At 44.4% G+C, this 26,864-nt stretch overlaps 1 protein-coding gene across 1 annotated transcript; it reads left to right on the top strand.

The window, feature by feature from the left end:
* Positions 1–591: 591 nt before the first annotated feature.
* Positions 592–25,495, top strand: slc25a38b (solute carrier family 25 member 38b). Its single transcript, XM_043679969.2, has 9 exons — positions 592–2,298; positions 2,649–2,710; positions 7,916–8,037; positions 8,873–8,957; positions 10,397–10,470; positions 12,355–12,460; positions 14,527–14,695; positions 16,494–16,660; positions 21,450–25,495. The coding sequence occupies exons 2-9, from the start codon at positions 2,696–2,698 to the stop codon at positions 21,570–21,572; spliced, it is 861 nt and encodes a 286-aa protein (XP_043535904.1). The 5' UTR covers positions 592–2,298; positions 2,649–2,695; the 3' UTR covers positions 21,573–25,495.
* The last annotated feature ends 1,369 nt before the right edge of the window (positions 25,496–26,864 follow it).

Here is a 26,864-nt window from a genome sequence, read left to right as displayed (position 1 = left end):
AACAATTGCCATGCTCCTCTGATGCTGCTTGACTTGCTGGGTTTTCCCAGCTCCACTCCGACTCTCCATCATCTGCAGTCCTCACTATCTCCCAAGTCAGGGGTGTTTCTATTTCAGGAGGAGCCGGCAGGTGGCGGTCACGGACCGTGCGGGGCCGGTCTTTGTTATGTCCAGCAGACACCGGCAGGCGGCGGTCACGGACCACGCGGGGCCGGTCCTTGTTGTGTCCAGCAGGTGCCGGCAGGCGGCGGTCACGGACCACGCGGGGCCGGTCCTTGTTGTGTCCAGCAGGTGCCGGCAGGCGGCGGTCACGGACCACGCGGGGCCGGTCCTTGTTGTGTCCAGCAGGTGCCGGCAGGCGGCGGTCACGGACCACGCGGGGCCGGTCCTTGTTGTGTCCAGCAGGTGCCGGCAGGCGGCGGTCACGGACCACGCGGGGCCGGTCCTTGTTGTGTCCAGCAGGTGCCGGCAGGCGGCGGTCACGGACCACGCGGGGCCGGTCCTTGTTGTGTCCAGCAGGTGCCGGCAGGCGGCGGTCACGGACCACGCGGGGCCGGTCCTGGGGCAGAAGCAGCTGAAACCGGTTTAGATTCGGAGAGATCCTGGAACCGAGATCAGAGCTGGAGCTGCGGGCAGACCGGGTCCATTGGTAGCGGCTCAGAAACAAAAATAATGGAAGATGAGGTGTTGTAAAGCAAAGAGTATTCTCTCTGACCCGGAGCTTGGGACCAGGATCTGAATCAGAATCGGTTCCAGATCCAGGCGCCGAATCAACACAAAACTAATCTCAGGAACTTGGACTTAATCTCAGCTCAGGGACTGATCCCAGGACACAGAGGACTGGATCCCAAGATCACCCACTGATCCCAGGACAGAGGACTGGATCCCAAGATCACCCACTGATCCCAGGACAGAGGACTGGACCCTAAGATCACCCACTGATCCCAGGACACAGAGGACTGGATCCCAAGATCACCCACTGATCCCAGGACAGAGGACTGGATCCCAAGATCACCCACTGATCCCAGGACACAGAGGACTGGATCCCAAGATCACCCACTGATCCCAGGACAGAGGACTGGATCCCAAGATCACCCACTGATCCCAGGACACAGAGGACTGGATCCCAAGATCACCCACTGATCCCAGGACACAGAGGACTGGATCCCAAGATCACTCACTGATCCCAGGACACAGAGGACTGGACCCTAAGATCACTCACTGATCCCAGGACACAGAGGACTGGATCCCAAGATCACTCACTGATCCCAGGACACAGAGGACTGGATCCCAAGATCACCCACTGATCCCAGGACACAGAGGACTGGACCCTAAGATCACCCACTGATCCCAGGACACAGAGGACTGGATCCCAAGATCACCCACTGATCCCAGGACACAGAGGACTGGATCCCAAGATCACTCACTGATCCCAGGACACAGAGGACTGGACCCTAAGATCACCCACTGATCCCAGGACACAGAGGACTGGACCCTAAGATCACTCACTGATCCCAGGACACAGAGGACTGGACCCTAAGATCACCCACTGATCCCAGGACAGAGGACTGGATCCCAAGATCACCCACTGATCCCAGGACACAGAGGACTGGATCCCAAGATCACTCACTGATCCCAGGACACAGAGGACTGGATCCCAAGATCACTCACTGATCCCAGGACACAGAGGACTGGACCCTAAGATCACCCACTGATCCCAGGACACAGAGGACTGGACCCTAAGATCACTCACTGATCCCAGGACACAGAGGACTGGATCCCAAGATCACCCACTGATCCCAGGACACAGAAGACTGGATCCCAAGATCACTCACTGATCCCAGGACACAGAGGACTGGACCCTAAGATCACTCACTGATCCAAGGACACAGAGGACTGGACCCTAAGATCACTCACTGATCCCAGGACACAGAGGACTGGACCCTAAGATCACCCACTGATCCCAGGACACAGAGGACTGGACCCTAAGATCACTCACTGATCCTAGGACACAGAGGACTGGACCCTAAGATCACTCACTGATCCCAGGACACAGAGGACTGGACCCTAAGATCACCCACTGATCCCAGGACACCGAGGACTAGATCCTAAGATCAGGAACTGATCCCAGGACACAGAGGACTGGATCCTAAGATCACTCACTGATCCCAAGACACAGAGGACTGGACCCTAAGATCACCCACTGATCCCAGGACACCGAGGACTAGATCCTAAGATCAGGAACTGATCCTCAGGTTGCACACTGAACCCAGGAGGAGGTCCAGACCTGGGCACCAGGTAATTGTGGCTCCATCTGTCTCTGGCATAATTTATTGTGTTCTTTGAGGTTTTGTTTTTTTTTAAAACATCTTGTGTTCAATTTTGGTTAAACATCCAGGAGTTTCTGAAAAGAATGAAAGTCACTTATTATTTAAGTGAGTGACCCCACCCCCACCCATTGGATGGCATTTTAATGATATCTCCCTGACCCTCATGTGACGGTTCCTCATCAGGGATCGTTTCTCTGAGAGTTTGTGGAGATTCCTGGAGGGTGACAGTCTGGACTGGAAGTAGGAAAGATATATATTTTCTCTGTGTTTAAACTGTAGTTTTACTTTGACCTTTTTGTTTTGTTTAAATGAACCAAGAGTTGAGGTCGTTAATCCAGGATTGGGCAAGGAGGAAGAAACAGAAGATGGAAGTTTATTTGGTAAGCAAATGTATCTAGTTTAATGGGGGAAGCTTTGGAGGGGCGTGGGGTGGTGTGCAGATGTGATTTGAGGATCAGGGTACATTCAGTGGAACATGGAGAGACTTTCAGTCCTTGAACCTGTTCCATTTATCAGTCAGATCAAGGCTGATCTGTATCTCCCATATCTGAGTCAGACTTTAGTTTTGAGATTTTTCAGTTGATCTGCAACATTAACAGATTTTCTGGGGGGGGCGGGGGGTTCCAAAATTCAAAACCTCTTTTTGTGAAGAAATATTTCCTGACATCATCACTGAGTGGCCTTGTGCTTATTGAGATTTTGCCTCTTGTTCCAGACTCCCCACTTAGATCAACCAGTCTCTGTCTATTGACTTTAAGCAATCTGAAAATCCTCAACGTGATCACCCCTTAATCCTCCAGACTCAAGGAACTATGAACTGATTCAATGCAGTTTGTCTTCATGGGTTCCTGGTGTAAAGGTCCTGGAGAGTGGGGATGCTGGCTGGGGCCAGGGTACGCAGATTGAGTTTGGGAACATAAAAGTAGTTGGGGAGTCCCATTAGCCTTGCAGCACACTGAGTGTTCACAGGGAGGTGCCCTTGTTTTGACCCACATCCCATTAATGGCCCCACTGACTCAAATCCCCACCCACCTGCATTGCCCATCACTATCCTGGTGTGAGAGAGAAGGAAAGATGGGTGAATGCGAGATGGCATGGAAAGGTGAGAGATGGAAAGACAATGCGAGTGAGGGAGAGAATGGGAGGAGCGGGGTGAGGGAGAGAAAACGAGAGGCAAGCTGAGACAGCATATGCATGAGCGAGCCAGAGATACCGTGAGTGAGAAATGGGGTAAGAGAGAGTAAGACAGGGAGTGCGAAGGTGATGGTGTGAGAAAATTAGACTGTCACAGTTTGTGAGAGAGAGGGATGGTGAGGCGGAGAAAAGGAGAGCAAACAAAATGTCTATTGCAAGAGTTGAAGTGTAAAAGTAGGGAAATCTTGCTAGAACAGTGTAGAACGTTGGGAAAACCTCATTTGGAGCAGTTTTCTTCTTTATTTAAGAAAAGGTTGCGATGTAAGCCGTTTCAGAGAATGGTTGAGGGAGATTGTCTTCTGAGGGAAGATTGGTCAGGCTGGACAGTTGGAGTTTAGAGCAATGCGAGGTTAACTTATGGAAGTAACTTATGAATAGAGCGACTGCTGAGAGGATGTTGTGGGGTATCTGGAACTCGACACAGCCTAAAACTGACGGCCCTCTTTTGGTCTTTATCTTACTCTCTGTAATGGTCTCTGTTTCATGGTTTTTTTCTCTGTCTGTATGTCTATCTGTTAGCCTTTATCTTCATTGGTTTTTCTGTTCATTATCTCTCTCTCTCTCTCTGACTTTACCTCACTGTCTCTTCCAGTCTCTCTCTCTCTCTCTGACTGTCAGACATTGATGCCAGACCTGCCCACTCCACGCCCCCTGTTCCTTGCTGTCTGATTGGCTCACTTGGTCTGTAGTCAGGAGTGTTGAGCATGGTTTCTTGTTACTGAGCTGCAGCGAATGGATTAAACAAGTGTGTGTGGAAGAGTCTGGCAGAGTACATCCCACTGTGTATAACTGGAAGTGTATCTTGCTGCTTGCCAGTGCTGCAGTCCATAACTCGAGTTAATGTGGGCCTGAAATAGCAAAGTGTTGGTCATTTCAGTACCCCAGCCCCTTGGAAACAGAGTTAAACCAATCTGCTTGTACTCTGAGGTGTCAGATGATCATAAACAATAACATGTTCACCGACCTCCGTTAGAAAAAAAGATTGACCTCAAATAACTCTACAGCAGCCAGTGTCCCATCATCGAAACATAGAGCTGTACAGCACAAACAGACCTTCGATCCAGCTTGTCCATGCCAATTAGATATCCTAACCTAAATTAGTTCCGTTTGCCAGCATTTTGCCCATATCCCTCTAAACCCTTCCTATTTGTACACCCATCCAGATGCCTTTTAAACGATGTAATTGTACCAGCCTCCACCACTTCCTCTGGCAGCTCATTCCATACACGCACCGCCTTCTGTGAAAAAGTTGCCCCTTGGGTCCTTTTTAGACGTTTCCCCTCTCACCTTAAACCTATGCTCTCTAGGTTTGGACTGTCTTACCCTGGGGAAAAGACCTTGTCTAGTTATCCTATCTATGCTTTAAAAGCCTTTATCAGGTCACCCCTCAGCCCCCGACACTCCAGGGAAAACAGCCCCAGCCTGTTCAGCCTCTCCCTATAGCTCAAACGCACCAACCCTGGCAACACCCTCGTAAATCTTTTCTGAACCGTTTCAAGTTTCACAATAGGGGGGAGACCAGAATGGCACACTGTATTCCAAAAGTGACTAAATCAATGATCAAAGCTGCAGTATGACCTCCCACCTCCTATACTCAAACACTAAAGGCACGTATACCAAACACCACCTTCATTATTCAGTCCAGCTGTGACTGTACATTCAAGGAATCTTTGTTCAGCAATACTCCCCAGGACTTTACCGTTAAGTATATCGAAATGCAACACCCCAGATTTATCTAAATTAAACTCCATCTGTCATTCCTTGGCCCACTGGCCCATCTTCTTCACTGTCTGCTACACCACCAATTTTGGTGTCATCTGCAAATTTACTAACCGTACCGCCTATGTTCACAAGTTCCCCTTTATTTATGTAGGGAGCCCTTGATATTGATTCAACTTCCTCAGAGCCAGTTCTCCCCACCAACTGTTTCCGTTTTGCGAAGACTGGATTTTTCTGTCCAAAGTCTGAAATTGTCAGCTGTGCCTGTAAGTGTGTCCAGAAAATGTAAAACCACGATGGACTTTTCCAGTCCCACTGCGGTCAGTGGTGTATCTGCCAGTGGGAAGGTGGCTCAATGTATCTGCATTTGTTACTTGGTCTCCCAGATGGTGTTCCAGCTTGTAATATTGTACTGTACAGACTTAGCCCACTGCTGAATTTGGCCTGAAGCAATGTGCGCATTGCCTTGTCTTCTTTAAGTAGATCTAGCAGGGGTTTGTCGTCCATTATTATTACAAATTTACATCCGTAAAGGTGTTGATAGAACTTCCTCACTCTAAATATTACTGCCAAACCTTTCTTCTCTATCTCGGTGTAATTACACTCTGCATTAGCCAAAGTCCTGAATGCACACGTAAAGGGCTTTCCATTTGGAAAACCCAGCGTTAATACAACCGCGAGGCCGTACAAGGAGGTATTGCTTGTCAATTCCAGAACTGGCTTGGGATCATAGTGTTCCAGCACCTTGGACGACGCTAGTTGTGTCTTTGCTGGCCTGCAAGCTGTGGCTTGGCAACGTGACCTTTTCCAAGGCTGACTCTGTTGTAAGAGTTAATGCAAAGATGCCAGGATGGAGTCCAGGTTATGAATGAACCTTCAGTAATAAATCACCAGTCCAAGGCAAGACCGAAGCTCCGATAAAGACATAGGAGCCAAAGCATCTTAGATAGCCTTCACTTTATCTTCCAAAGGGTGTAACCTGGTCTTGTCGACTCTGTAGCTCAAATAGGGCAATTGGGATGTGTGGAACACACGCGCTTCCCTTCTGAGGTGTATGCCTGAGAATGTCTAAGGACTGTGTCCATGTTCTCTCAGTGATCCTTACTGGTCTTCCCTGTTATCTAGACAAGTGACAACCTGGGTAAACCTTGTAAAATGTTCTCTATCATCTACTGAAAAATTGCACAGGTTGGCTGTATCCCAGATGGCAGTCTCATATGTTGATACAAACCCTTATGGGTAGTAATTGTAGCATATCTAATATGAACCTACCCATTGGGCTTCACAATCAGTACAACCGGTGCAAACTGGGCTGGTTTGATGATTCCTTCCCTTTCCAGCCTCCTGATTTCTGCCCCTACTTCTGTCCATGAGGCAAATGGCACCGGGCGGGCCTTGCAGTGTCATGGAATTGCTTGTTGGTTAATATGTAAGATGGCCTTACCTCCTTTATAGCCCCTAGACATTCCTGAAAACATCTGGGGTATTTAATTAGAATTTCACTCAGGCAGCCATTTTCTTGTCAAAGAATGTTGAGCCAATCTAGGTGAATCTTTCTCAACTAATTTTGCCCCATCAAGCTTGGACCTGAGCCTTTACTACAGTCAGTGGTAATTGAACCAGTTGCTCTTCATAAGAAACCGGAACTGAAGTTGTACTCTTAATCTGTAAAGGTTACCTGGTATAGGTTCTCAGGCTAGCTGAGATCTTACATAAACAAAAGGGTTGAAGTCCTGAGTGAATTTCGTTAAAAGACTAGTTCTGTGATCACTGAAAAAACTGTGCACTGTCAACTTTCATCAGAACTGAGTGACTGTTGAACCGGATGTTTATTTTATTGGTTCTGGTTTGGATGTTGCGAAACAATTTAACTGTTCTAAATCAGATGGAGCTGGGCTTTCCAGGGGGTGCACTCTCCTGGATGTTGGCCTGTGAGTTCTCTTGCTCTGTTTAGGTCGAGTGGAATTCTTTTGCTGTCCCGAGTCTACATACCAGCAGCAAGTACAAAGGCCTGCTGGCCTGGATCCTAAAGAAAATTTTAACCATTTGGCCAAGGCTTGGCTTTGTTTTAGGGTTTTTGCTTTGGGCTGACTCTCTGTTCAGGATATGTCCTGAGTGAGGCTATGCACTTGCCTTTACTCCTGTTGTTTTAATCTGTCAGCCAGGGCTCCCTGATTAACAGCCCCAGCCAGGGAACTCCTATTCTAAGAGGTCCACCTGGCTGACCTTGTTACAATCACTAGAGGCAGCATCTTCCCAGTCCAACAAACACCAGTTACAGAGTCAGACAGTGATAGACCCACCACACCCGCCTCTTCATGGGGCACTGATAGGCAGAGCAAAAATGCCAACCTTATCATTGAGACCCACATTAAGCACTGCTGCTTGTTCCACTTGTTTGAAGTTTTGTGAGATGTAGATGAGATGAGTAACCTTAAGATGAAGTGAGCTGAAGAGAGAGGCTTGTGTGGAATATAAACACAGGTATTGACTGGTTGGAGTGAATGAGGTGTTTCTTTGCTGAAGACTGACAGGAATCTGTCCCTCACTGTGGTGAGACAGAGAATCCAAACTACAGACCTGGTGTTTAGTTCATTTTAATCTGCACTTTTGTCCCTGCAGAGTCAGCGTATCTTTCATGTTTTCCTGTTTGTCTATATCCTCCCTCCCAGTGTCATCCTGTGCTGAAAGCTTTCATGTGTGGCTCTCTGAGTGGGACCTGCTCGACGCTGCTCTTCCAGCCGCTTGACCTGGTGAAGACTCGTCTCCAGACTGTGCAGGGTTCACTGAATGGGTGTGTGTTCATAGTGCAGGGAGGGTAGAGTGGGTAAGACCTGGAGGTCAGGGGATGGTGGAACGGGTGCTCGGGGCGAGTGGGAGGGTGGGAACAGATGCTCGGGGCGAGGGTGATGTTCGGCATGGGTGCTCAGGGCAGGTGGGAGGGTAGGAATGGTGCTGTGGGCGGTGGGAGGGTGGGAACTGATGCTCGGTGGGGTGAGGGTGGAAATGGGTGCTCTGGGTGGGGTGAGAGTGGGAACGGGTGCTCTGGGTGGGGTGAGGGTGGGAACGGGTGCTTGGTGCAGGGGAGAGGGTGGGAACAGGTGCTTTGGGCGGAAGTGAGGGTGGGAACGGGTGAGGATAGAAATGGGTGCTCTGGGCGGGGGGGAAGTTGGAAATGGGTGCTCGGGTGGGAACGAGTGCTCTGGGCGGAGGTGAGGGTGGAAATGGGTGCTCTGTGTGGGGGGGATGTTGGAAATGGGTGCTTGGGGGAGGGTGGAAATGGGTACTCTGGCTGGGGGGAAGTCGAGGGGAGGGTGGGAACGCGTGCGTGGAGGGCGGGGGAGGGTGGGAACGGGCACTGGGATGGGAGAGGATGGGAATGGGCACTCGAGAGGGAGGGTGGGAAAGGGCATGGGGCGGGAGGGAGGATGGGAACGTGCACATGGGCGGGAGGGTGGGAACGGGCACTGGGAAGGAGGGTGGGAACGTGCACTGGGGAGGAAGGGAACGGGTGCGTGGGGGTGGGAGGGAGGGTGGGAATGGGTGCTTGTGGAGGGTAGGGTGGAATGCATCAAGTGAACCTTTTGTTCAGATTTTATTTTGGGATTTTGAATGTGTTTGTGTAATAGATCGGGGCGAGTTGGAATGATTACCATATTGCTGAATGTTATTCGCACTGAACGAATTATTGGATTATGGAAAGGAGTCTCTCCGGTATGTGAGTGATTGATACGGTCTCATTGAATTTTCACTGTGTTACACTGCTTTGAGGAAAATGTATCTTAATTGTAAAACATGCTACTCATCCCATCATGGTAGCTGTATGAGCGCTTCACTGTCCTTGGCAGATGGAATGGGGTGGGGTGTAATCTATACCCCAGTCTTGTTATTGGCCTGTTTAGGTGAGCACAGGATCAGGTTTGATGGTGAGGTTCTTCATGGTCGAATAGCCGGCTTGCATATGTAAAGTGACTATTTTGGTAGTCACTATAACAGTTCATCAGAAAAGAAAATGATAGGAAGGATAAACTAGGTGTGAGGAAAATGTGCAAAAGGCAAGTACTCAAGATACAGATCAACAGTGACTTTATGGAATTGGGGCAGTCCAAGCACAAGGGGCCAAATGGCCTCCTGCTGTTCTTGTACAAATAAATGAATCACTAATGAGACCTCTCAAGCTGATTCAGAGGAATGTATCAAGAAAATTGATAAAGGGACCATTCGGCCCATTGAATCTGTTCTGGTGCTGGCTGCCGAGATGCAGCCTTCTTTCACTGTCCTCTCTGGTGGACAAAGTTAAAAATCACACAACACCAGGTTATAGTCCAACAGGTTTATTTGGAAGCATTAGCTTTTGGAGCGCCGCTCCTTCATCAGGTGGTTGTGGAGAATAAGATTGTAAGACATAGAATTTATAGCAAACGTTTACAGTGTGATGTAACTGAAATTATGTATTGAAAAAGACCCGGATTGTTTGTAAACTCTGTCATCTTTTAGAATGACCATGTTGGTTTCAGTTCTTTAATATGTAAATCGCAAAATTTTTTGAATGTAACTTCTAAAGAAAATGTTTTTCAAAAAAAGTACAAACAATCCAGGTCTTTTTTAATGTATAATTTCAGTTACATCACACTGTAAACATTTGCTATAAATTCTGTGTCTTAAAATCTTATTCTCCACGACCACCTGATGAAGGAGCAGTGCTCTGAAAGCTAGTGCTTCCTATTAAACCTGTTGGACTATAACCTGGTGTTAGGTGATTTGTAACTTTCTCCACCCCAGACCAACACCGGCATCTCCAAATCATGACTCACTGGTGTAGTGCAGTCATGTTTGCTAATAGCTTTCCCAGGCACCTGGGACAGCCACCATCCCTTGGCTGTGGTTAGCACAGACCTGGAATCTATCCAGTCTGTGTAGGAGTAAACTTGGTACCATTGGTGGTAGTTCTACCTGTTAGCGACAGGTTTTTAGCCTGCCATCTGTTGTACCCCAGGGGATGGGTGAGGGGCTGATATCATACTACAAGGAAGTGAGCAAAGCGTCCTTAAACATACTTTATATGCTATGTGATGTGACTGTGTATATTGGCCCAAAGCTGTGAGCCTCACACCTAACACCTCTTCTCTTCTCCTTTATCTCCCTTGATTCAGTCGTTTGTCCGTTGCATTCCTGGAGTTGGGATTTACTTCAGTATGCTGTATTCGATGAAGCAACAGTTCTTCAGGTGAGAACTTTGGGATCTTTCAACGCATGGACCTTTTAACTCCAAAACCTGGAATCTCATTCTTCCCAAGGCAGTGTCTATCTTTGTTGAATGTGAAATTGTATCTAGCATGTTCTGACCAGCGTAAACTTGGAAGATCCACTGAACCATGTGGAAAGGAAGGGGATCACAGGGCTCATGGGAGCCCCAGTTGTTTGCTGCAGCAGGGAGCAACCAGAAGGAGCAGTATTATACATTAGGCCTTTGATGAAGACTGTATAAGAGAGCTTTACTCTAAATCAAACCGCATGCTGTACCTGCTCTAGGATGTTCAATGATGTAGAACAGGGTTATCCATCTTTGCAATGATGGGAGAGGCATAATTCAATGATTTGTCTCATTCGGTGGTGGGGGATTTGGTGAAAAGTTTTCAGAAAGATAATACTAAAATGGTACAACAGTAAATATGAATAAAAAAGCGCAAATCTGTAATTTAATCAAATGATTGACAAAATTGGCAATTAAAAAGTGTAAGCAGTAGGGCTGACTAATCAAACCTTTTTTGTCTTTTTGGTTGAGAAGCAAAGCTAGAGAGTGACAGGCTAGGCCTCAAGTCCTGATCATCATGGAATGGGATGGGACCAGAGCTGCACTAAGGAGTTGGATATAACTAACAATATCCTTGGTTCACTTCTGGTAGGTGCGTGCTCCAAGCTGGCCTTGTGGGATTTCAGATGTGATTGAATTTCGAAGCAGCGTGCCTGTCAACCTGGACGTTTCTCCTCTCCTAACCCAGTGTCTGGACGTATTTTTGAGGAGGGAGCAAGGGAGTAGGAAATGTGTGGGTCTGGCACACAGACTCAGTCACGCACAGTCGGAATCACTGATTCACACAGATGCAATCATTCTCTCTCTCTCTCTCTCTCTCTCACACACACCCCTAATCACTCACATTCACTCTCTCCTATATACAGACACACAGAATCACTCACTCACTCACACAGAGACAGAATTACCACTCTGATACACACAACCTCATGCACATACACTCGTTAGGACCAGGCTGTATGCTTTGTCATCTTGACTGCAGTTCTTTAATGGTCAGAGCCTGCTTGGGAGGGCAAAAATCTTGTTTTCTCCCAATACCTGCATATCATGCTGCTCACACAGGCCTTTCTGTCCTGCCTTCATGGTGTTTCTCCCTGTTTGCATGGACCCTTCTCTGTCTTCTCTTCCTGGTTTTCTCCCCACTCACAGGCCTCTCTCCACCTTGCTCCTATGTACTGGAGACTGAAAGCTGGTCACTGCTGCTTAGGTTTTCCATTACTCCTGCTCATCTAATCACAGCCTTTTTTTTCACTGAGGGCAGCTCAATAGCAACTTTCAAAACCCCACTCGCCAACTGTTCCATTTTTAGTTCTTTAAATGTGCAGAGGGACATTTGGATGATGAAAATCTGAGGCTCTCTCAAAGACTGTGGTGTCACCGAGATTGTTCAGCACCTACACTTACCATTGTGTGATGTTCATTTTACGGCTTTTGGTCTGCAATAGTGAAGCTTTGAATGTAAAGAGATTTATTCCCCAGGAATATCATAGGAAGGATGTGGAGACACTGTGAACAGAGCAGCATACCTGAGCCAGCTGATTGGCTAAGTGCTGAAACCCACATGACCTTAGGTCAGGCTTTATGGTCAATTTCAAACTAAACATCTAGGGCCACCCATCATAGAGGAAGTGGGCTTTTGGGGTTAGGGATGATTGTGGATCATATCTGGGTGGAAGCCTGTATTTTAACACCCTCCACTCCCGAGGTGTCGTGTCCCCAGACTCTGAGCTCCGGCTCGCGGGAGGCTGACCCTCTGCCCAGTGATGATATCTTAAAAACACTGTTTTTCCTCTCTAGCGAGAGAAGCCCTACGGCGCTGGAGTCGGTGGGTTTGGGTGCCAGCGCTCGTACAGTGGCGGGCATCTGCATGTTGCCCGTGACCGTGGTGAAGACTCGATATGAGGTGAGTTTTGATGCCACATCCTGACTGCAGGGTATTTCAGCTGTTCAGAAGATGTGATGGGCAAGCACCGGCCATTGGGGGAGGGTATTTACCTGACACACCTTTTCCTCAGATACGTCCATCATGTGGTGCACATTACAACCCACCCATGCTGTACATCTACTAGGCTGGAAACTTCAAACAGAATAATTGAGAGGCGGGAACTGTGTAAAGATTGGGAGCTGTAAAAGCCTGGACGGAAGTGAAGGAACAATAGATTCCTGGTTAAGCTGTCTGTCGTAAAGGTGAAATGAGTTTGTCTGATCCCCATTTCTGGATGTTGGCCTACAAGACACAAACCTGGCCCTAACTGGGCAATTCATCCCACTGTAGGAAATGAAAGGCTTTTCCAAGGTGGAGTTCAGTTGACTAACACACCAGTTTCTAGCTACATCATTTCCACTTACGGCCCTCTACACCTTGCCCTCTGGATTGTTCTTCCAAGTAGTTTTGATCTCACAGTTGAAAATGTGTTGTTGGAAAAGTGCAGCAGGTCAGGCAGCATCCAAGGAGCAGGAGAATCGACGTTTCGGGTATGAGCCCTTCTTCAGGAATTCATGAAGAAGGGCTCATGCCTGAAACGTCAATTCTCCTGTTCCTTAGATGCTGCCTGACCTGCTGCGCTTTTCCAGCAACACATTTTCAGCTCTGATCTCCAGCATCTGCAGTCCTCACTTTCTCCTTGATCTCACAGTCCCCTGCACACACACAAACCCACCTCTCCAAACTTCTAAAACTCTTTCTGTAAACAGAGGTCTTTTGCTGTGTCTTCACTCACCCCAATACTCCTCCCTTTCTGCTCACTCAACTGTTGTGGGTAAGAATAAGTTTTGAAAAGAAGTGGTGCTGCAGTTAGGAGATTGCAAGCAAGACTTCAGCATATGATGTGCTTCCTGGAGCCAGTCCACTGGTACCAGCAGCCAGGAACCAGAGAAGGACACATAGAAGACCATCATCCCCATGGCTGCCTCTCTTTGTCACTTCACAAAGTCAAGTGGGCTGTAGGTAGGACACATGTTGCGTTTCCAATCTGCCCAGGGTCTCCCCACTGAGTAGATACTTTTACGTGAACCAGGATTGTGCCTTTGGTCAGGTGTTGAAGGTCAATGATATTGTTTGAAAAGAAGCAGGATGTTTCATCAATTGTTCCTGGACACTGTTCGTCCTTTTGCCAAAACTAACTCAACAGATTGCTTAGTGACTGTGTGACTGCTACCTTGCTGGGATTATGACCTTTCATTGCAGGAAGTTTTCTGAAGATGTTGGGAAGAAAGACTTTGCAACTATGATAAAGCCTCTGATGAACTCTGAAGGACTCCAATGTACTTGTCAACTAGTGCATTATTTGTTCCTGATGAGCTGTGATTTGCTTGATGGACAAATGAGGTCGCCAAGGAATGCACAGCAGGAACCCACATTACACATTTTGGTGACATAATCAGAAATTATCTGCTATTACGTGTAGATGGCTAGATGCATGCTGACCAGGATACTGGGAAGCTCCTGTTTTGTGGTCTGGGAATCTTTCATATCAATCTGAGCAGACAAGAACTCAGTCCAGCATCCGTCAAAGGATCCCATCTATGACGATACAGCATTGAAGGGTCAACCTGGATAGATTCTGTGTTGAAGTGGGATCTGAACTCAGCTGGCCTCAAGTAGTGACTTCTGCAAGATCTTATCCATTCTTCCAAAGGGGGAAAGGTAGAATCACAGCAAGAACATTTATATTTCAGTATTAATAATAATAAAAATTAAGTCTGATGGGAATCTAATAGTAGAAATCTATTAATCTTCCTGTTTCTCTTGGGAATCCTGAGGATCCCCAGCGCAGAAACAAACAGTTGGATTCCAAGTCAGTAGATGAAGCACATCACAAGAGATTTCTGGAAGAGCTAATGAGGCACTGTATAAATCTCTCTTGATGCATGAAACCATCATTTCTTTAAATTGAGGTGTATGTCAACGGGGCAATGGGGAATTGGGAGAAGGGAAGAGAAAATGAATGTGTGTGTCTACATCTGCAGAGCGGCAAGTATCGGTACGAAAGTGTGTTTGGTGCTTTGAGAAATATCTACAAGACGGAGGGCACAAGAGCACTGTTCAGCGGACTAACGGCTACACTCCTTCGTGATGCTCCCTTCTCTGGGGTTTACCTGATGTTTTATACACAGACCAAGAAAGCGTTACCTGAAGGTGGGTGTGGGAATTGAAATTGCCTTAATGAAAGGTACTTTGTTGGGGAAGCAGTGGGGCACTGGGTTTGTGTAGGCAGTCCTTCCAGCGCTCCCAGTTTAAAATGTTTAAGATTCTAGCTCTGTGGCAGTGGCAAAGATCCATTTCACTCAATTGCAACTTGCGTGTCCTTCAAATTGCATTATAAATTCCTATGTAAACTTGTTATGCTGTAATTACACCAACTCATCATGGAGCTGCTGCAGTTTCAATACCCCAGTTGGCAGGTGTACATGTTTATTTATGGCAGTTTCTGTTATATCTGTGTGCACAGGAATTTATAATGGAAATATAAAAATAAGAAATAGAATTTCTAGCTTAAAAATAGCCCTGACTTAGGTCAGCTGTATTTGCTCCCCTCCAAGAATGAAGATTGGAGTCCATTCCATATTTGCAATCCCAAAACAGATCAATTTGTTCTTTTGAATAATCTGCCAAGTACTTGGGAGAAGAGGTTACTTGCACTGGGTTTGATCATATCATTCAATGTGAGTGGGATATTCTAACAGGAAGAGTTTGAAGGCTGATTGCAGATTACTGATAAGAGCAGGATAGTGGAAGGCTCGAGGTGGTGGTTTTTTTTTATATACAGCAGGACCCAACTCTCTGACAGTTCTAATACCAAAAGGATGGCAGCAATTCATGAAAGCTGATCACCACCACCTTCACCAGGGCAATTAGTGATGAGCAATAAATGCTGGCTTGCCAGAAATATCCACATCTGATGTAAGAGTTTATAGAAAAACAAAACACACAGTGTGAAGAGTTCTCAATATTGATACCTCCCCTCTGACAACTGATCCAGTCCAGCTGACTATTCAGACTAATGTTGTCCATTACAAACTCGAAATGACTCACTGTCAGATGAAGACTTTTTTCCACATACAAAATAATAGAATTGGAAGAGACTCAGACACTTGGAATTTATCTTCTGAAATGACAGAGGTATCAATAGTAGATTCATTATTAATTTTCAAAATATATTAGAACAAATATTTAATGAAAGAAAGATTACAGAGCTGTGGAACAAGGTGGTGTGGGGGGGAGAATGAGGTTAATTTGACAGTCCTTTCAATTGGTCTCCATATGTTTTGTAATATTTTACCATCTGTTCCACAAAGGCATCTTATGGTTTTTTTTTGTTTTTATTCATTCATGGGTATCTGGATATCACTGGCTAGCCAAGCATTTGTTGAAAATGTCTAACTGTCCTTGAGAAGGTGCAGTCTTAAACTGGTGTAGGAATATCCATAACGTGATTAGGGAAGGAGTTCCAGCAGGTGGTGTTCCCATGTGTCTGCTGGCCTTGACCTTCTGGCTAGTAGAGGTCATGGGTTTGGAAAGTGTGTCTAAGGAGCCTTGGTGAATTTCTGCAGTGCAATTTGTGATTGGTGCACACCTCTGCCACTGTGCATCATTGGTGGATGGATTGTCAATCAAACGGCTTTGTCAAGCTTCTTAGGGGCTGCACTTGTCATGGCAAGAGGAGCACAGATTTCATTGCACTCCTAATTTGTGCCTTGTGATAGTGGACAGATTTTCAGGAAGTGAGTTACTTACCTTTGTGATTATAACTGAACTGTGACAATTGACTGAGAAACATGAAATGGGAAATGTTGACATGGCAGTGTAAAGTGAGCAAAGTGAATGTGAATACAAAGTATAAATAAGGTTTATAGAAAGATAAACAGGTGGTTGGAAACATAAGGAACTGAATTGCTTTTGTATGGTCAAAGCTGATCTTGATTGTATCTTTCAGAGCGGTTCGACACACCACTTGTCCCTCTGATCAACTTCAGTTGTGGCATCTTTGCTGGCATTCTAGCATCTGTGGTGACACAGCCAGCTGATGTTATTAAAACGCATATGCAGCTCTCTCCCCAAAAGTACCGACGTGTCAGACATACCATCGTATTTATATTTGAGGTACAGACATTTGGCACCATTTGTTTCCTGCTTGTTATTTTTCAACTCTTGCCTTATCTCCAACCAAATGTTTCTGTGGTAGCAACCTTTGGGCTATGATATTTTGAATGGTCCATGTTTGGACACAAGAGTGTGTCACTGTGAGTCGGAGGGGTCTCAGCTCTTGCAATTAGAATCATAGAGGTAAGCAGCACTGAAACAGGCCCTTGGCCCAAAATTGTCTGTGCCAACCAGGTATCTTCAATTGAACTAGTCCCATTTGCGATATCCTTCCAAACCTTATCTATGTACTTGCCCAAATGTCTTAAAAGTTGTAATTGTACCCACCTCTACCACTTCCTCTGGTAGCTCCTTCCATATGTACACCAAACTCTGTCTGGAAAGCTTATCCCTTGGGTCCTTTTTAAATTTTCCCCTCTCACCTTAAATGTATGCCCTCTAATTTTGAACTCTCTCACCCTGGGGAAAAGACCTTGGCTATTCACTTTATCTATGCCCACCATGACTTATAAACGTCTATAAGGTCATCCTTTAGCCTCTTATGGTCCAAGTTACAATTCAAACCTCCGTTTCAGTAACATCCTTGTAAATCCTTTTTGCGCACTTTGGAGTTGAATAATATCCTTGCTATAGTAGACCGACCAGAATTATACACATTACTCCTAATATGGCCTCACCAATGTCTTGTACATGATGTCCTAAGTCCTGTACTCTATGCTCTGACCAGTGAAAGCAAGCGTGCCAAATACCTCCTTCAAATGACTTCACTTGTTGTCCTTGTCCTCGTGTCAGTCCTAAATGGTTTAACATGTATCCTGAGACTGTCTCACCTGGCTGGCACAGTGGCTAATACTGCTGCCTCACAGCACCAGGGACCCAGTTCAATTCCAGCTTTGGGTGACTGTGGAGTTTGCACATTGACTTTGTATCTGTGTGGGTTTCCTCCCTGAGTCCAAAGATGTGCAGGTTAGGTGGGTAGGTCATGCAATATTGCCTTGTAGTGTCCAGGGATCTGCAGATTAGGTGGATTAGTCATGGTAGTACATGCTGTTCAGAGGGTTGGTGCAGACTGTTTCTGCACTGTATAGATTCTATGGTTCCAGACTCCCAACCAGGGAAAACATCCTCCTTGCAATCTACTCAGTCCAGTCCTGTTGGAATTTTATAATGTTTCAATGAGCTCCCCTCTCAACCTGTAAACTCCAGGGAATACAGGTCCAATCAAAACAAACTCAATACAACATTTCCTAGACATCATCCTCATGAACATCTGCTATATTCCCTCTAAGGCAACCAAATTTGTTTCTTTGGCAGGGAGACCAGAACTGTCCCAGTACTCCAGGTATGGTCTCAACAAGGTCCAGTATAACTGCAGTAAGGCATCCTTGCTTGCAACTCAAATTATCCTGCAATGAAAGGCAATATTCCACTTGCCTTCCTAATTGCATTCTGCACCTACAGTCTGCTTTCATTGTACTAATGTAAAAGAACACCTTTTGTCCATATAGGCTTCCCAAAATATTGTTAATACTTTTGCTTTCTCGTTTTCACACTGAAATGTATAACTTCACACTTATCCGCATTGTGTTGCATCTGCCATGTGTTTGCCCACTCAACTTGTCTAAATCACCTTGAAGCCTTCATGCATCCTCTTCACAAGTCACAATTCCATCAAGTTTCATATTGTCAGCTAACTTGTTAATGTTGTATTTGGTTCTCTCATTCCAATTAATTTATTTATATTGGAAATAGCTGGTGGCCAAGCACTGATCCTTGCGGATTCCCAGTAGTCACTGAGTCATAGAGTCATAGATACGTGCAACATGAAAACAGACCCTTCAGTCCAACTCGTCCATGCCGACCAGATATCCCAACCTGATCTAGTCCCATTTGCCAGCACCCGGCCCATATCCCTCCAAACCCTTCCTATTCATGTACCCACCCAGATGCCTTTTAAATGTTGCAATTGTACCATCCTCCACCACCTCCTCTGGCAGCTCATTCCATACGTGCACCACCCTCTGAGTGAAAAGGTTGCCCCTTAGGTCTCTTTTATATTTTTTCCCTCTCACTCTAAACCTATGCTCTTTAGTTTTTGACTCCCCCACCCCAGGGAAAAGACTTTGTCTATTTGTCCTCTCCATGCCCTTCATGATTTTATAAACCTCTATAAGGTCACCCCTCAGCCTCCGATGCTCCAGGGAAAACAGCCCCAGCCTATTTAACCTCTCCCTATAGCTCAAACCCTCCAACCCTGGCAACATCCTTGTAAATCTTTTCTGAACCCTTTCAAGTTTCACAACATCCTTCCGATAGGAAGGAGACCAGAATTGCACACAATATTCCAACGGTGGCCTAACCAACATCCTGTACTCAATACTCTGACCACTTAAGGAAAACATACTAATTGCCTTCTTAACTATCCTATCTACCTGCGACTCCACTTTCAAGGAACTATGAACCTGCACTCTAAGATCTCTTTGTTCAGCAACACTCCATAGGACCTTACCATCAGGTGTATAAGTCCTGCTAAGATTTGCTTTCCCAAAATGCAGCACTTCACATTTATCTAAATTAAACTCCATCTGCCACTTCTCAGTCCATTGGCCCATCTGATCAAGATCCCGTTGTAATCTGAGATAACTGTTTATGCTATCCGCTACACCTCCAATTTTGGTGTCATCTGTAAACTTACTCCTATGTTCACATCCAAATCATTTATATAAATGACACAAAATAGTGGACCCAGCACCAATGCTTGTGGCACTCCACTGGTCACAGGCCTCCAGTCTGAAAACAACCCTCCACCGCTACCTTCTGCCTTTTACCTTCAAGCCAGTTCTGTATCCAAATGGCTAGTTCTCCCGGTATTCTGTGAGATCTAACCTTGCTAAGCAGTCTCCCAGCTTGCCACTCAGAGTGAGACCCATTTGTTCCCACTTTTTGTTTCCTGTGTGTCAATCATTTCTCAAACCATACCAACATATTACTTGCATTTCATGTGTTCTGAGTTTGCCCACTAATGTCTTAATGAGAGACCTGTTCAGAAACCATCTGAAAATTCATCAATTGGTTCTCCCTTTTCTATTTGACTTGTTGCATCCTCACAGAACTCCATTTGATTTGTTTAGCATGATTTACCTTTCATAAACCCATGCTGACTTCTTCTAATCCTTACAATGCTTTCAAACCCTACTACCGATGTTAGGCTAATTGGTTTGTAATTCAATTTTTTCTCTTCCCCCTCTCTGCTGCCTTCACTACTGTGGGATATAAATTATCAGGCTTTTTAACCTAATTAATTTCCCTAGCACCACTTTCTCACCAATACTAATTTTCTTCAGTTCTGTTCCCTCACTAGTCCTTTGGTCCCCTAACATTTCTGGAAGGTATTTGTGCCCTATTTTGTGAAAATCAAGCCAAAGTATGTATTCAGTTTTTCTAGTGTTTCATACGTCTTTTCTTTGGATTTAACACTATCCCTAATTTATTTTGTAAGCCGTAGTTGAATTGTAATTCATGCACATATTCCTTTGAATATCAGGTATTGACTATCCACCATTAACTTTAAAACTCGAAAAAAAACTCTGCACAATCCAGGAAATCCTTGAACTATTGCTAGTTGGGTTTGTCCAATCTGTATATAAATTAAAGTCTCCCAATGATTACCTTTATTACATGCCTCTCTGATCTCTTGTTTAATGCTTGCTCTTTCATCTCCATTACTGTTTGAAGCCTGTAGACACACCCCAACATCATCTTCAGACCCTTTGCGTTTGTTATTTCCATTCATACAGATTCTACATGATTCTTTAAGCCAATATCCTTCCTCACTATTACCTTGTAAATCCTTTACTGACAATGTTTCCCCACCTGCTTTCCCTTTTTATCTATCCTTACTAAATTCTGAATACCAAGTGGTCAGTTCCCATCTTTGGTCGCTTTGCAGTCATGTCTCTGTAATTGCCACTATATCATAAACATCTGTATCTATTTGCACAGCTAATTCATCTATCTTATTGTAAATGTTCCACGCATCAAGACGTAAAGCCTTTAAACATGTCTTTTGGATTTGATCAAGTGAGTGAAGTTGTGATAAATTAAAAGACTAGAGAATAACATAACAATAATGGTGATGATAATCACATTATGATTGCAAAAATAACAAATAGACAACTAAAAACTATGTACATGATTTTACATTCTGTTCATAAGAAAACAGATGAAAACAACTCAATTACAATAAATATGTATGAATTGATAACCATTACAGACAACTGCTGCAAGATAACTAAGGGTTGGGACCTGAATCTTCAAGGATACATAACATTTCAGATGACCAGATAGTGAAAAAAACAGGGCAGAGAGGAAGCTTTGTAAATTAATGATGGTATGAGTACAATAGAGAGCAATGACATAATCTAGAGATCAAGATATAATGTTAATTTGGGTATTAAACCAAAATAGCAAAGGTAAGAAGTAATTCTAACAGGAACTGCGGTGTAGGAGGGAATATACGGGAAGAAATAATAGGGGCTTGTAAGGTAGGCACAACAATAATCATGGATGATTTTAATTTACATATAGATTGGATGAATCAGATTGGCAAAGGTTGCCCTGAAGTTGAGTCCATCTTTCATGAGTGTAAGGTGGGAAAGCAGACATGAGAGCATTGGAATAATCCTCCAGTTTGGTCAGAAGGAAGAATTAGACTAAGTTCCTTCTTGTTGGACCCTTGATTTATTAGCAGCAAAATAATGTTAACACTCCTCTCCCTTTCCCTCCTCAGAACCATGGCATTGTGGGCTTTTTCCGGGGTGCTGTTCCTCGGTCATTGCGTCGATCACTAATGGCTGCCATGGCCTGGACAGTTTATGAACAGATGATGACCAAGTTGGGCCTGAAGTCATGAAATCTTAAGCTGATATATGAAGGACTGTTTGACAATGGAGCAGAGGATCTTCCTGTCAGTTGAAAATGTCGCTACTCGAGACTTCAGTGGAACTGGAGTCTTTGAAAGTGAACAGTGGTTCCTTTTATTTTGGTTTAAAATAAGTTGCATCGTAGCAGAGTGGAGTTTACACTGTTTGAATCTGTGCCAAAGAGCACCTGGTAAATGTATGCACAGATAAATGTATTCTGTAACCTCTTGACCTCTGTACTGTTCACTGAGGTTATATAACAGGCAAATGAAACGTGTTTATAAGTTTGGGCCCAAGTCTGACCTTTTTCCCGATTAGTTGGCACTTTTCCCTGGAAACTAAACATGAGTCAGTGTTTATTAAAATACTCCAACCATAATTTCTTAACAGGAGCTGAGCATCTCTCCTGATGTTATATTGAGGGTGATGTCCAGTTAATTGATGGACTGGAGAAAATTATTGTTAGCCCCCTTTAGTACAAGGTGCAAGAACCCAGAGCTGCCCATATCAGTTAATCTGTCGTCACCTTCACAACCTGAAACACATTCGCTCACATGTCCTGAAAGGAAAGGATGAATACAGCACCCTTTGCCATGCTGTATGAGCAAGGAATTCGCTTATCTATGCAGGTTCAAAGTAGGGGGTTTCTGCAATTAGTCTGAGCATCTATTTGGATATTGAGTCAAATTCTCCCCTGATCCAGGCACGTGGGTTTCAGCAAATAGCAGGAGTGGCTGTGATGCTATCCTAAGTTTTAATGGCCAGTCAGTATTCAACCTTCCAAATCACCAGGCTTTTTGGGATTCCAGTAACCCCAGGAGGATTTTACCACAGTGCAGCCACATTCATGTTAAAATCAAATGATTGCTGGATTATATAAAAAAAAACTACCTTGATCTCCATATTCTGTGACAGAGATCCCACTAAATTTTCTAGACGATTATCCGTGCAGCTGCAACCACATGCAGTTTATCAGAAACATGGCTGTCTAGGAAAGTTAAAATTGATGACAACTTTTCTGAGAGGAAGGTTTGAATTATAATTATTTCTTTGAGTATGATTCACACAAAGTTAGTGAATTTTGGAGTATTCTGAAATCTACCGGGTTAAGCTATAAAGGTTTCAGTTTGATGTAGATTGGAAATTTCTACTGACTCAGGAATCTGCTTTACCCAGGCTTGGTGCCAACAAAGGGAAGGGTGGGTTTGATATTGGCACTGTGGCACCACTCTGATTTTTGACCTAGTTTTGGGAGTAACCAGATTTAAGAACTACAGATCCCCTTACAGCTGAGATCTCCCAGCTGAGCACTGCATTGTGGCCAGAACTCAGTATGTAGAAAAATGAACAACTCTTGATTTTTACTTATATTTCTTGCCCCATTAGTGAACCTATGAATCTGAATTTTTGGCACGACATGTCTCAATGCTGATACTTGATTTTATTTTTAAGAGGGCAGGGGATAAATCCTAAATCCAAAAGTCATAGTTGTAGAAGCTGTGATGGGAAAAATTGGATTTAAACTTTTTTTCCATGGATCGTGAAGTTCAGGGTGCAACTTGAAGACTCATTTGTAAAAAAAAAAGCTTGATTCACCAAAGATTTTGATGCTTTTGGATTCTTCATAAATACTGCCTATGAAGTTCATTCCCCCCTTAGATATTGTATTGGATTGGAGCTGGAATCTTAGGTTTGTTGTGGGGGATCTTTAGATTTTCTAATCCTTTTTTTTGCAGTTGTTGCACCCACTCCCTATTGCCAACAGATTCAGCTACCCACCCACATATTGTGCTGAAACTGTGAGGTTAGTAAGCTGCGAGAATGAAACTGAATTCTCCATTCAGTGCCATGACACATACTAATGATTGTTCATACACTCCTCAAACATATTTCTCCCTCTATCATTTGTTTCTATAATTCTCATATTAAATGCTAATATTTTAATAATAGAATAACAATAATTGGTTTACAAATATAGAATGTGCAATATGTTTCTCTGGGCCAATACAGAAATCTGTATGAATTGTTTAATGCTAATGGATGAAAGTTGGGAGGCACATTGCCATTTTCATAGTATTGGATTTTTGAAGGAGAACTTGGTCTTTTTAAAGCCTCTGTTCTGCTCACCTCCTTATTTAGATGAAACCTAATGCTCACAGCCCTTACTGCCTTTCTTCAAATACCACCAGTGAAATACCACCAGTCAGACACAAGGACAATAGAACATTGAGTGTCCTTGAGCAGAGAGGGAATTGGTAGCATGGTGGCTCAGTGGTTAGCACAGCTACCTCACAGCGCCAGGGACCGGGTTCGATTCCCGCCTTGGGCAACTGTCTGTGTGGAGTTTGCGCATTCTCCCAGTGTCTGCGTGGGTTTCCTCAGGGTGCTCCAGTTTCTTCCCACAATCCAAAGATGTGCAGGTCAGGTGAATTGCCCATGCCAAATTGCCAATAGTGATAGGTGTGTTAGTTGGGGTAAATATAGGCTAGGGGACTGGGTCTGGGTGGGTTACTCTTTGGAGTGTCGGTGTGGACTAGTTGGGCCAAAGGGTCTGTTTCCATACTGTAGGGAATCTAATCTAACTGCAAACAGTGTCTGTTCATAATCCCCTTTACTGTTACCCAGAATGACATTAGATAGAGCATTGCCAAACCATCCCTGCTTAACATTGTTCCATAGTCTGGAGAACAGTTTATATTGGACTGGGTGGGAGAGGTAAGAGATCAGCATTGATTCCTGTAGCTGCAGGCAGTTTAGTTCAATTTGCTAATCTCTCTTTCTTGTTAGGTAAATGCACGATGTTGCACAAGGCAGGGCATTCCAAAGTTCATTCTCTCAGCTGGGGCCAGTAAAGGGATGGAAGTCAGAGTCCAGTGCTGATCAGCAGTCAGATAAACTTGCTGGAAAGTGCAATTCTGCGTGTCAGCTTGGATTTGTTTGTGCTGATTTGAGGCTTCCAGCATTCACCAGCCTAGCTAACTCTTGAATAATTGTCTTTTGGATATGAAATGTGAAGGCTTTTAGAGATGGAGTCTCAGTATGAGTTGGGAGAGGGACGGAGAGAATATTGATCTAAAAGGGTGTAGTGTATATATTGCAGGGTGATTGTGCAAGGTGGGACATGAGCTTGATTTTTGTTTAAATCCTCTGTTCTCCTAAGGGACATGTCATGCTATCATCATTCTAGTTGCCCTTTAGCCAACTAGGGAGAAGATGTCATGAAGTGGACTCCTTGTTTTTTCTCCCACCCCCTCTTCCTCTGTGTGAAAGGATACCCTAGGGTGGCCCAGCACCCAGAACAAAAGAATAATGATTTTGAACTATCTGTATTTTCTGCCACAATATTTAGAATAGACAGGCAGGAGGCTGGAGCAGCACAACAAGCTAGGTAGCATCATGAGGTGGAGAAGTCAACTTTTCGGGTGTAACCCTTCTTCAGGACTGAAAATTTAGAATGCATTTCTGCAAAGCCAGGCCTTCTGATTGCTGTCAGTCAATACATCAGTTTGATTCAGTACTAGGAATGGTAAAGAGCAAAACTGAAATTTCCCTTAAAAATGTTCTTTCCTGAAAATTCTTCTGCGCTGGACTTGCCTCTGCTGTCGGCCATTTCTTAAGAAATACAGCTGCATTACGAGTCCTCATTTTATTGGGATCTCAACTGGTTTGTGGGGAAACCTTGCAGAGTTTTATTTAAGATCAGTCTCCATTGGATTGGCAGAGTGATCATATGCTGAATAATATGCACTTTTCATAAAGAGTGTCAAAATGGAGCATTTCCTGTATTGATATTAATTGAATTGAATGTGAAAGTTTGAAATGGTGCTCAAATTCATGTTATTGACCCAACTAAAACCTTGTAACTCAAATTTATTTAATCGGGATCAATAAAATGTGCTTTGTTTTAAATGTGGATTTTTATATTGGCTTTGAAGTGGAATATCTAAGGAAATTATTTAATTTATGCTTCAGCACATCAAGTCATGGAAATACTCTGCCATGTTTTTTTTAAAATGTTCATTTTCACCAAGTGGACTGTCATGGCTGACATATATTGTAGATTCTGACTTTTCCTGAGAAAATGTTGTGGTCCACTTTCTTAATCCACAGAAAGCAATGCTGGATCAGTGAAGAGGACAGTTAGGAGCAACACTTTGCACTGGGATTGGAGTCACATAGGTAGACCAGATAAGGATGCCAGAAACACTGGCTTGTTTGTTATTTAGTGGATAAAACTTCTGCTTCTGAGTCAGAAAGTCATGGATTCAAGTGGCTCTCTGAAGATTTGAACACGTAACCAAAACTGATTCTCAAGTGCCAGTACTGAACTTTTGGAGATGCTGTCTTTCAGATAAGACTTCAAACTGAGGCCCTTTCTGTCCCCTCAAGATATCGGTACTGATTCAAAGACAGCCTTGCTTCCTAGCCAATGGTTATCTCTCAACCAATATTATTAAAACTATTATTTTGGTTATTATGGTGTTTGTTTACAGGAGTTTACTATGTATAAATGGACGGAGGTGCTTGCTACATTACAAGAAACATCATGCTTCAAAAATACTTCATTAGCTGTGCATTGCTTTTGGATGGGGTCCTGAGGTGTCCTAAGGATCTGAACAGAACTATTGAAATTATTCCTTTCTGATGAGAAAACAAGATATTTCATTGTATGGGGACATTGTTCTCGCTGATGCAGTAAATGTGTAAATCATGTTTCAAAAATATAAAACTTTAAAAGCTTCTCCCTTTACGAAGAGACAACAATCTCAAGCTTTTAATAATACACCAGTACAGATTTGCAACTAGTCAGCAAGTTTGTTGTTGTGGTTTAGAGGGAGCTGAGATTAGTTCTGGCTGACCTAAACAGCTCCTTGAACTTAAAGCATGATGCTGTGGACACTGGCCAAGAACATGTTTACTAAGCCAATCCTTTCAAGATCACTAAGGCAAGGATAAAAACACACTTCTGAGCAAAACAAGCACTGACTTTTTTTTTGTAACCCCCCCCCACCACTTCTCGGTTTACTAACTCATGCTGGTGTTTAGTTAGCTGACTATTGACAAGATTACTCATGTAGTTACTTCTCATCTGCGGGTCGGGGGTGGGGGAGCGCGGGGAGTATGAGGTGTCGGTAATGCTTAAATGGGTAATGTTTCCACCTTGGCATCAGAAGATTATGGGTCAATTCCCATGCGAGACTGTACCTCGTCGAGGCTGATGTGATTAGTGCAGTACTGAGTACTTTCTTTCAGATGGGGCATTAAATTGAACTCCTCTGTGC

This window comes from Chiloscyllium plagiosum, unplaced genomic scaffold, assembly GCF_037043375.1.
Source record: "Chiloscyllium plagiosum isolate Xiang-an unplaced genomic scaffold, Cpla_swu_hap1 HiC_scaffold_33, whole genome shotgun sequence".
NCBI lineage: Eukaryota > Metazoa > Chordata > Chondrichthyes > Orectolobiformes > Hemiscylliidae > Chiloscyllium > Chiloscyllium plagiosum.
Note: the sequence above shows the minus strand (reverse complement) of the source record. Positions and strands in the feature narration are given on the sequence as shown.